Raw genomic sequence first — 11,585 nt, 5'->3', positions numbered from 1 at the left:
GTATGGCAGTATTATCACTACTGTATATGCTGGTAATATTTTGATCTGCTCTGGTGCTATTTGTTTGGTAGGCTAAGTTCCCGTGTTGAGCAGTTGGTGAGTTTTTGATGTTGCAGATTTTCTGCTGCATTTTTCCACCTATTAGGTAAATTAGGCTACTTGCGTTTTTATTACATTTTTGTATCTTTTTGACTGTGTTTTTTTGCTTATTTGCTATGTTATCTGTTGAATAAATCTGCTTTATTTTTTATACTTCCTGGTACTCGGCTTCAACAAAGCTTTATTGATAGAGTCATGTGTGGATTTTATGCAGTTTGTGTTTTTTTCCTCATCTTATGCAATTCAATGGATAAAATCTGCAAATAAATCTCAGTGTTATCGCAAGAAAAATGTATCCTGTATTTTGTGGATTTCAAACACACATGCACAGCAGGTCATTTTATACAGGGTATAAAAAATCACAGTGGGCATGAGATTTCTATAAATCCCATCCACTTTGTTGGGACTGTAAGAAGATGCGTTTTTTATGCAGTGAAAATACTCAATGTGAGAACTTAACCATATACTGTAATATTATTATTATGAAATCTTATATTGGAAATATAGATAATAGTAAATTATTGATTTCCACCAGGTAGAATAAAATTAGTATTAGAGACCTCAATCTAGGGAAGGGGGAGGCGACAGCATGGGCTTGAAACGCCAGGACTGGATTTTAGTCCCAGTCCATCCAAAAGTCACAATATCCAGAAAAAGTAAATGTTTACACAAGTGAAGAACATTTAGCGTCCAAACTCTGTTTAACATATTTTATGGGGGAAAGACAGATGTAAAAGCCGGCCTCACTGATCAAATCCATGGTTCTTCCCTCCATGCCTGAGTTTGAAACTGATGCTCAGCCTATGGTGTTGCCACGTTAATTATTTCTAGGCAACTTCCTTTTATGGTGAGATGTCCCTTTAAGATTGCATCACCAGATTCCTTGATGACATCACTGATGACATGTTAACGTTCCTCCACAAGATTCCGTTATTATGACATCATAATGCACCGCCACTATTTAACCAAGTGCTTACTGCCCAGGTGTCATTGTTGTCAGTGATTGGCTGCGAAGCTGGTGATTATACTGACTGCGCTTGGATTTGTTTGAAATGTCTGGAATTTCTTCAGATAAACGTGAGGTGATGGCACTATTCAAGGAGATTCTTACCACCTATGCCCTTGACAATGTGCTACCACTACCCGATGGCGTCCTCAGCTTCACTTACCGGCTGGTTATGAAGCTAGTGAATGACTGCCTGACCAACTACTACCGAGGTCGTATAAGCTCAGAATATCTTGAGCATTTACAGATGAACATGAGGACATTAGTACAACAGGTAAGTAACAGACAAACTGGGCAAAGCATATAAAATAATAATGGATAATATTCATAAAATACAAGCTGGGGAAGGGGCGGTGATAGCGTGGGCCTGCGTGCTCTAAAATGCCAGGGCTGAATTTTACTCCCAGTCCACCCTGGTCACAATATGTAAAAAAAAGTAAACGTTTACACATGTAAAAAATATTTAGCATCCAAAACCTGTTAATTTTTTGGGGAAAGACGGATATAAAATCCTGATCAGAAGCGTAAAGCCATGGTTTTCCCTCTTTCTCTGATTATGGTTCTGATGCTCAGCCCATAATGTTGCCACCTTAATTGTTACTAGAATGTTGCTAGTCAACTTCATTTTATGGTGAGATGCCTCTTTAACCCCTTCACCACCTTGCGATTTTCCATTTTTGTGCTTTCGTTTTTTTCTCCCCTTCTGAGAGCCATAACATTTTTTATCATCAATATAGCCTAGGAGGGCTTGTTTTTTGCAGGCCGAGTTGTAACTTTAAATGACACCATAGATTACATATATTGTACTTGAAAATTGAAAAAAAATTAAAGTGCGGTGAAATTGCAAAAAAGTGCAATTCCACAATTTTGTTTTATTTAAAATGTTCTCTAAATGCTAAAACTGACCTGTAATAGGATTCTACAGGTCAGTGCGAGAATGCAGATACCAAACATGTATAGGTTCTTTTTTTACTGAAGTGGTGGAAAACAAAATCTGAACGCCAGGCATGAGTCGGTGTTCATAAAAGATGATCAATGGACAGACACACTGGTCTTCTGCAGACCCCCGGCTGTCATGACCACCCATCGCAACCCCAGAATCATGTGACAAGGGCGCTGATGAGCGAGACTTGTGACACGGTTTCGATCAGCACGTCTTAAATGCCGTTGTCAGTTATTGACAGCGGCATTTAGTAGTTGACAGCCAAAATCCATCTGTATCTATTTGCGGGACATGACAGCTGATCACATCAACTGTCATGTGCGGGTAATGATGTTGGCTCTGGCGCTGCCTAAAAAAGACAGGGACACGACCTTGGACGTACCTATACTTTCAAAGTTGTAAATGAGGTAAGATTTCATCCCCGGATTCCATGATGATGTCACTGATGAAATGTTAACATTCCACCACAAGATTCCATGATGACATCATAATGCACCGTCACTACTTACCCAAGTGCTTACTGCCCAGGCGTCGTTGTCAGTGATTGGCTGCAAAGCTGGTGATATACTGACTGCGCTTGGATTTGTTAGAAATGTCTAGAATTTCTTCAGATAAACGTGAAGTGTTGGCACTATTCAAGGGGATTCTTACCACCCATGCCCTTGACATTGTGCTACCACTACCCGATGGCGTCCTCAGCTTCACTTACCGGCTGGTTATGAAGCTAGTGAGTGACTGCCTGACCAAATACCACCGAGGTCGTATAAGCTCAGAATATCTTGAGCATTTACAGATGAACATCAGGACATTAGTACAACAGGCAAGCAACAAACAAACTGGGCAAAGCACATAAAATAATAAAGAGTAATATTTATAAAATGCAAAGTTTATTTACATGAAATATGTATTTTGGCCAAGAGCAATTTATCACTTATACGAAATATCCATATATGTATTAATTGTAGCTGTAGATTGCAGGAGTAAAATGGTGACATAAATAGCGTCCTATATTCTCTACTTTCTCTCATAATTTTCATCTTTTGTTTATTTCCATTTTTATAGGCGGAAGAAAGATCCCAGAGTGGAGATCTGGCCTTTCTTAAACAACTGGCCCAAAAGTTCCTGTATGTACTAGAGTATATAGCCCGCTCACTGAAGCGTTTGGTAAGAATCCGTCATCTTCTATATCTCTTGTCTTTCTTGTCTGATCTTCCCCAGATTCCTAGTCATATAGCAGAATGTCATATTTCTCATTTTAGAAGCCTCCCTGTCCGCTCCAGGCAGGTACAGGATATTTTATGGCCGCCTGTCTCTGCTCCATCCTCTATGGTGACAGTCTGTGCTGTACTCAGTGGTGCGGACCTTTCATATCTGTCTCGCTTTATCTTCCTTCTTGTAAATGCTGCAGTTCTGGTAATAGATGTTATTGGAGAACTGTTGTATATACAACTCCCTTATACATTAATGTGGATTTACTGGACGGAGCGGCCTTGTATAGTCCACACAATTCCACAATTATTTAAATCCAGGTTTAGTCCTTTCTGTCTTTTGTGTACGGTAATTTAGTATTTGTGAAAGTTATATTAATTGTACGTATTATATCCATCAGGAAACACCGGACGGTGACTCCAAAGAGGGGCAACACCGAAATATCGCTGACCCCAATACCAGTGAGCCAGGGCTAAAAACTGATCTGACTGAAGGTAAGCTGATCATCTCGTATTCCTACAAACATTAATATTATGGAGACACCAGAGAATATATAAATTTACTCTTCACCCTCTGTATGAGGCCGGAGACGGCTCCTGGACCTCCTATAGACTATAATGGGGAGAGCTCATGCAATTCTGAAAACCCCTCTGGTTCTATCTTCTGGGATCTTCTCAGACCCAAAATGCACAAAGAACCTCACAGGGTCTCCATTCAAGTCCTTGTCAGATCCCGAACAATCACACATTTATGGTAGAGTATATCTATCTATGAATGTGCCATAATTACATACAGTATGTGCAGAATATCCATATAACTAGTGTTATACCATTTACTTGTCTTTCCTTCCTTATATCGATGTGTTATGTATTAAGTATTGATATCATCTAATACATGATGTCTCATTATTTTATCATTATTTTAGACACAACTGAGCCGGCAACTGCTGACGGTGGAATACCTGAGATACCAGAGATCCCCGAATCTGCCAGTGTAAGTATCAGAGAAGACATCTGTATATCATCCGATAGCGGGGTATGAATTACACATCACATGTTACACCCCATAAGACAGCGGGTTAACTCTATTGTTAATGTAGATTTGACCTATTATTATTATTATTCCTGTCTCCTCTGTGTGATGTCCCTTACCATCCCCTCCAGTACATTGATGTGTATGGAGGCTATCCCATAATATAATAGTGTCTGGGGAGCGTCCTGCTTGTATCATGTCCTCTACATCTGCTGCAGTGTAATCAGCAGGGACATGATGGAGAGAAGTTCCTGCATCTGCAGCTTTTATTTTCCTGCAACTTTTATGTCTTACTGTCATTTCTTATTCTTCTAGGCCGTGATCAGATCATTGAGCCCTATGAATAAACCAAGGATGAGCGACTATACCCAGATCAAAGAGATCGGCAGTGGATCTTATGGGTGAGCTTTATGTATAAATTACATTCTTCCCAAATTCCTTCTGATGATGCCTCTGTCTATATGTCCTGCCTTAGGGAAATTCCTGTATATCAGTCCACATCTACTGTCAATGTTACTGGTTTCCAGGACCTGTGACATTTTTTTTTTGTCCGATAGAGCTTAGTTAGGGATTATTTTTTGTTTTTTGTGTGGCGATTTGTTGTTGTTATAGACACCACTTTGCACTAGATCTAATCTACATCTAGTCATCTAGTCCACATCTATTGAACACTATTCAGCTCAGTTAGGATGTGATATGGATGAGAACCTCCCATAGATGATCATTCATGCTGAGTTATTTTGTGTATTTCCAGACATTGATTTCTAGTGACGGCCGTACATCTACTATTAACAATTAGTACAGAAGATCTTTTGACATATAGACAGACTGTTAGTAAGAATTCTGTATAAATTATGGATTTTTCTCCTCTACAGGGCCATCGACTTGGTGCGTCATAAAGCCACAAAGAAGGTATTCGCTATGAAGAAACAAGCCAGGAGTAACCTGCATGATCCATTCCTTCTTAAAAAGGCCTATGTGGAAAGGGACATCACAATATTCTCTGATTGTCCCTTTGTTGTCTCCACATTATGTTCCTTCCCAACTAAACACCATCTGTGTATGGTCATGGACTTTGAAGCAGGTAAGACCTATCCATTGTATCTATATCCAGCCCATATCTGCTTAAATATATAAAGGTCCCAATGTATTCATATTTCATTACTCTACATGCTCATAAGAACAATTTAGGAGGATTACATCTTTCTGACAGATAATAATTTTCATTGCTTCTTATTGCATTCTTTTATGATGTTGGGGCAACAAAAACAGCAATGTCATCTGAGTTTATTTTTTTATTATTATTTATTTTGAAAGGAGAAAAAGTGATTTTTATATTTAATTTTTTTTCCACAAATATTTTAATTATTATTTTTTTTAAATCTCCATAAGGGACCTGAATTTGCAATTATATAATCATATTTACTATGTACTGCAACATGGGTATTGCAGAATATGGTGAAAATCTTGCTCCCCTATGAAGCCAAGCTACACACTGACCTTCACAGAAGTACCATAATGGCGAGGATAGTAGTCTTCCGCAGACACTCAGCAGCCATAGCAAACCACTGATATGGAATGGGGCGATGAGAGCATAGAGCAGCTCGCCTCCAGGTCACCTGCTGTAAATGCCAATGTCTGAGATTCACAGTGCAATGTAAGAGGTTACCAGCAGGGGGCAGATCTGAGCTCGCTTTCTGTATAGGACTACTCTGCAGTATACAGTATACGCTCTACATCACACAGTGTATCTCTATGATTGACTCCCTGCCCCAATATCTCAGCTTATTTCTCATTCACACTCATCATGTGTAATTTACATTGTAACAAACCCTCACCTGTCATATTTGCTTTCTGCTCTAGGAGGAGACTGTGGAAGGTTTTCCAGTCCTTTACCCCTCGACTTGGCCCGCATCTACATTGCGGAAACGGTTCTTGCTGTGGAATATCTGCACAGCTATGGTGTGGTTCATCGAGACCTGAAGCCTGAAAAGTAAGTGAATACAGCAGTATAATAAAGGGAAAGACAGTTATAGTTTGGTATACAGTCTATGGGTTATTACTTAGGGCTGACAATATCTTTTCTTTCACAGTCTCATGATATCATCAACTGGACATATCAAAGTCACCGATTTTGGGATTTCAAGACTCGGACTCATGAGACCAACATCAGACATTTACAAGGCTCGAGCTAAAGACATCGCCAGAGAGTTCCATGATGATGGGGTTAGCTTTACATAAAACTTATTCTTTACAGATCTGATCTATATCTGTTTCTCTGATATTTGCTCACATAGAAAACTTTTCCACTGATATTATTTGTCACAGTTATTTTCATTGATCATCTTCTCATTGTTCTGTTGGTTTCCAGATAACTGGCACTTATCATTATGTAGCCCCAGAAGTCATCTTACAGAAGGGCTATGGAAGGCATATTGACTGGTGGGCAATAGGGATCATCTTATATAAATTTCTTACCGGTCATGTGCCATTTAACGGAAGACACAAAAAACATATTTTCTATAGTATCCTCGCGGGTAAGTAAAATAATCTGAATGCTGTGTGATGCCATAGTAATTTGGTTCAGTTGTTAGGTTCTTTCTTTGGTTTACTTGTTGTTTTTGATCATTTTTTTAAATGATAGTAAATGTAGAGACTTTCTTTTCTGTAATATTTACTTTTTATATAACAGATGACATCACTTTGAAAATTCAAAAATCTACTGATAATCCTGATGCTCAAGACTTCATGATTCAGCTGCTCAGAAAAGATCCAACACATAGACTTGGGACAGGTAATGTATATAGTAGTATTAATAATGATTTATTACTCCTCTGTGACCTGACAAATAGGTAATTTCCATGAGGATCAGAACTGAGGTCTCTGATTTACCTTCTTGTCTATTCCCCATTCTTCATGCTGTGACTTATAGTATATTTTAGCTCTGCTGTGTCTTCAGTTTAGATTAACATAACATGCACAGTCTTCCTAACATTGTCTGGATCACTTTTTTCTTGTCTTCCTTTTCCAGGAGGAGCAAATGAGATCAAGAGTCATCCATTCCTGAGTGAGATAGATTTTGAGAACCTTCAAAATCTGAAGCCATTGTTTAGGCCAGATCTTAGTTCAGAGGAGGACACCCGCTACTTTCAATGTAAGTAGAATGAGACGTCATCTGGTTAAAGCTGCCTTTTGTCTTGTCTTTCATTTATGTGACAATATGTTCCCATCATTATTAGTAATAAGATGGTGACTGTCTGTGATTATATTAATAATCTTTGATAATACTTGTATTTTGTAGCTAGCATTAGAAGACCCAAATATACGTATTCAGATGACGGTGACACAAGTGAGAAGGTCAGTGACTGGCCAGAAAGCTTAAACTATGTATCATCTTCTGAAAGACATTCTAAGGTATGTGATCTGTAAATCCACAAAACGATAACTAAAAATAGATTTAAAATACTGTATATATATTTAATTTTACTCTGTGCATTTTAGCTATATCCAACCAATACCAGGATGATGAGCAATGAAGATCACAAGCCATCTCCAGATTGTCCTTTAGAGACCAGCACAAAACACCCAGACGTGTGAGTAGATTAATATTACGGGGTATAGTAATGACATATCTTCAGAATACCAAATACAAGACGCATATGACACAATACTAAATCCAGAACCCACCACCCCACGATTGATCATAACTGTAGGGTCTGGCTTGTGATAACGCTGGTGATAACAGCTGATCATTGTGACCAGCCTTTCATTTCCAGTTCATTAAAGCCCTTTATTACTAGTTATTATTCATTCTTGCTGATAGAAGGCAGTCCTGTGCAAGGTATCCCCTCCATTTTGTCCAAGTGTCCTAATTGACCATACAGAAAGGAGACTTTTTATTTTTAATTGCTTTCACTTGTGATTTATTTATTTTTCTTTTACCAAACAGGCAGAAAGAATCTTCTTCTAGTACCAGTGATGGTGATAGTGAGTATTTCACTGCTAACAGCAAGACACCCTCACCCATATTGTCAGGTATGTACAGGTCTATAGGACATCTTGTTATAGCCAATGATCAAAAAGTGTAATGTGAATGTTACATGAGGGCTACTAGATGAAGATATAAATCTAATCTTATAGGAGTTTATCATTGACTTGTTTTTCTATCTTTTTTGTATGAATTTCCAGTTGAGAAGAAAAATAAATCTGTATTGAACCTGGGAGAAGAGCAAAACCCAGAAATAGTGGCAGAGACAGAACCTAGCAGAGGTAAGTGTGACAACAAGGTCTATGTTGTCTGATGTCGGCGACTAAGAATAATTCACGAGGAGGATATATTATATGTCAGTGGTGGGATTTTCACATCTATGACTAACAATGATTATTGACTTGTTTTTCTTACATTTTTACATGAATTTCCAGTTGAGACGACAAATACATCTGCTGTAAAACTGGGAGAAGAGCAAGACCCAGAAATGGTCACAGAGACAAAACCTAGCAGAGGTAAGTGTGACAATAAGGTCTATGTTGCCTGATGTCGGTGACTGAAAACGATTCACGAGGAGGATATATTATATGTCAGTGGTGGGATTGTCACATCTATGACTAACAATGATTATTGACTTGTTTTCTGACTTTTTTACATGAATTTCCAGTTGAGACAAAAAATACATCTGCAGTAAAACTGGGAGAAGAGCAAGACCCAGAAATAGTTGCAGAGACAGAACCCAGCAGAGGTAAGTGTGACAATAAGGTCTATGTTGCCTGATGTCGGTGACTGAAAACGATTCACGAGGAGGATATATTATATGTCAGTGGTGGGATTGTCACATCTATGACTAACAATGATTATTGACTTGTTTTCTTACTTTTTTACATGAATTTCCAGTTGAGACAAAAAATACATCTGCATTAAAACTGGGAGAAGAGCAAGACCCAGATATAGTAGCAGAGGCAGAACCCAGCAGAGGTAAGTGTGACAATAAGGTCTATGTTGCCTGATGTCGGTGACTGAAAACGATTCACGAGGAGGATATATTATATGTCAGTGGTGGGATTGTCACATCTATGACTAACAATGATTATTGACTTGTTTTCTGACTTTTTTACATGAATTTCCAGTTGAGACAAAAAATACATCTGCAGTAAAACTGGGAGAAGAGCAAGACCCAGAAATAGTTGCAGAGACAGAACCCAGCAGAGGTAAGTGTGACAATAAGGTCTATGTTGCCTGATGTCGGTGACTGAAAACGATTCACGAGGAGGATATATTATATGTCAGTGGTGGGATTGTCACATCTATGACTAACAATGATTATTGACTTGTTTTCTTACTTTTTTACATGAATTTCCAGTTGAGACAAAAAATACATCTGCATTAAAACTGGGAGAAGAGCAAGACCCAGATATAGTAGCAGAGGCAGAACCCAGCAGAGGTAAGTGTGACAATAAGGTCTATGCTGTCTGATGTCGGCGACTGAGAGTTATTCACGAGGAGGAGATGTTAACTCCCAGTGGTACGATTGTCACATGTATGATAACTGACAATGATCATTGACTTGTTTTTTTTTACTTTTTATATGAATCTCTAGTTGAGAATAAAAATAAGTCTGCAATAAAGCTGGTAGAAGAGCAAAGTGCCAAAATAGTAGAAGAGCGAGAACCTAGAAGACGTAAGTGTGATAATAAGGTCTATGTTGTTTGATGTTGGCCAGTGAGAATAATTCATGTGGAGAAGATGTTATCTGTCAGTGGTGGGATTGTCACATGTATGATGACTAACAATGATCCTGTTCCTCTGCACAGATAAGATTTCTCTACTGTCCTGCCATAATGACACCAAAGCAGTATCTTCTAATATGGAGGTCCATTACTTACATTAGTTTTATATCTCTTCTTATAGGTTCCATCTTCCGCCGGATTATATCATCCTGCCGGCGTGGATTATCTAGGGCTGCTCGCAGCATCAGAAAAAGATGCATTTTTCCAATCTGCCGTTAGGGCACCATATACATCTAGTGCCCTGAAGAAATACAGCAAGTCCATCATCAAAGCTGTACTTGGGCAGCACGGCGGCTCAGTGGTTAGCACTGTTGCTTTGCAGCACTGGGATCCTAGGTTTAAATGTCACTAAGGAAAACATCTGCAAGGAGTTTGTATGTTCTCCCCGTGTTTGCGTGGGTTTCCTCCGGGTTCTCCGGTTTCCTCCCACACTCCAAAGACATATAATGACAGGGAATTTTCTGTGGAATATGATGGCGCACAAATACATGTAATAAATAATACCTGTGCGGAAAGATTTCTAACATCTACCTGTGGCCTTCTGACCAGCAAAAAAGCATCTGCAGAAGATGAAGGCTCCTTCAAGCACATCACATCATTCTTCCATGCAGTTCCTAATTTAAAAAAATTAAATACAAATTTTGAATTAATTAATGTTCCTTTGTAATAGAGTATTTCTGAAATATATGGCATACCAATACTGTCTGTCGTACATGTTTGAAGCACCCTCATGAAGTTTTGTTATTTCACTAAACGTGTATGTACTGTAGTGTGGTGGGGTAATATACTTCCCTACTGCCGTCTTCTCTGGGATCAAGCTCTGTCCGGCTCCTCTTTTGTGTGATGTCGTAGCTACATAATTACATACTGTAGGTTGAAAAAAGACCTAGGTCCATCAAGTTTAAACTGTCTCCAGCAATTGTCCATTTTGTCACTACATTAAATTTAACCCACAATGTTATGTGTATTGAGAAAATCATCCAGCCCTTCTTAGTTCTTACTAGTTCTTGTGGTTGGGCATAGTTCTTGTGGTTGGGCATTCCACAGTCTGACTGCTCTAACTGTAAATAACCCTTTCCTATTTAGCTGTCGGAATCGCCTGTCATCGCTCTTCAGACACTTCGGCTCACTCTATGCTCAAGGTGTGGACCAAAAGTCTCTTCTATAATGCTATAATGCCCTATGGGGCCTTGTTCTGACGCTCCATAGGCTTACAGTGTTAAAGCCACATTCGGGTTACATAGAGCGCAGTGTGACCCGGTCTGTCTGGTGAGCGGTGACATCACTCAGAAGAGGAGCAAACGGCGCTAAATACCAGAGAACTCGGTGGTAGGTGAATATATTAATACACACTACACTACAGACCAGAGGTGTTGCTAGGGTCCTAAAAGATTAGGGGCTCAGCTGCAAAGTACATGTCTTCTTATATGACCCCTCACAACTTATAAGAGGATTTGCACACAAAGTATATAATTACATAAATTAAGAGGAGTCGCAGGAGACTAGATGATTATA

The 11,585-nt window shown here is 39.0% G+C and overlaps 1 protein-coding gene across 6 annotated transcripts; it reads left to right on the top strand.

Moving 5' to 3' along the window:
- Window positions 1-1,104: 1,104 nt before the first annotated feature.
- Window positions 1,105-10,714, top strand: LOC143783459 (microtubule-associated serine/threonine-protein kinase 4-like). Of its 6 annotated transcripts, XM_077271854.1 has the most exons (22): window positions 1,105-1,379; window positions 3,111-3,212; window positions 3,658-3,751; window positions 4,183-4,250; window positions 4,605-4,690; window positions 5,165-5,373; window positions 6,153-6,282; window positions 6,383-6,515; window positions 6,661-6,826; window positions 6,982-7,083; window positions 7,321-7,443; window positions 7,591-7,703; window positions 7,791-7,882; window positions 8,239-8,324; window positions 8,478-8,558; window positions 8,712-8,792; window positions 8,945-9,025; window positions 9,178-9,258; window positions 9,411-9,491; window positions 9,644-9,724; window positions 9,881-9,961; window positions 10,192-10,714. In XM_077271854.1, the coding sequence occupies exons 1-22, from the start codon at window positions 1,152-1,154 to the stop codon at window positions 10,287-10,289; spliced, it is 2,397 nt and encodes a 798-aa protein (XP_077127969.1). In that variant the 5' UTR covers window positions 1,105-1,151; the 3' UTR covers window positions 10,290-10,714. The 6 variants fall into 6 exon arrangements, with proteins under 6 accessions (XP_077127969.1, XP_077127971.1, XP_077127970.1 ...); XM_077271856.1 differs by lacking the exon at window positions 8,945-9,025; XM_077271855.1 differs by lacking the exon at window positions 9,178-9,258.
- Window positions 10,715-11,585: the final 871 nt, after the last annotated feature.

This window comes from Ranitomeya variabilis, chromosome 6 (assembly GCF_051348905.1).
Source record: "Ranitomeya variabilis isolate aRanVar5 chromosome 6, aRanVar5.hap1, whole genome shotgun sequence".
In the NCBI taxonomy this organism is placed as follows: Eukaryota; Metazoa; Chordata; class Amphibia; order Anura; family Dendrobatidae; genus Ranitomeya; species Ranitomeya variabilis.
The sequence above is the reverse complement of the archived record's forward strand: the minus strand, read 5'-3'. Positions and strand labels throughout refer to the sequence as shown.

What these genes read in the sequence shown, in the direction of transcription:
- LOC143783459 (XM_077271854.1), top strand. Translation starts at nt 1,152, where the DNA reads ATGTCTGGAATTTCTTCAGATAAACGTGAGGTGATGGCACTATTCAAG. An exon ending in GGTCATGGACTTTGAAGCAG is followed by an intron (nt 5,374 to 6,152) that starts GTAAGACCTATC and finishes TTTCTGCTCTAG; the next exon opens with GAGGAGACTGTGGAAGGTTT. An exon ending in AACACATAGACTTGGGACAG is followed by an intron (nt 7,084 to 7,320) that starts GTAATGTATATA and finishes TTCCTTTTCCAG; the next exon opens with GAGGAGCAAATGAGATCAAG.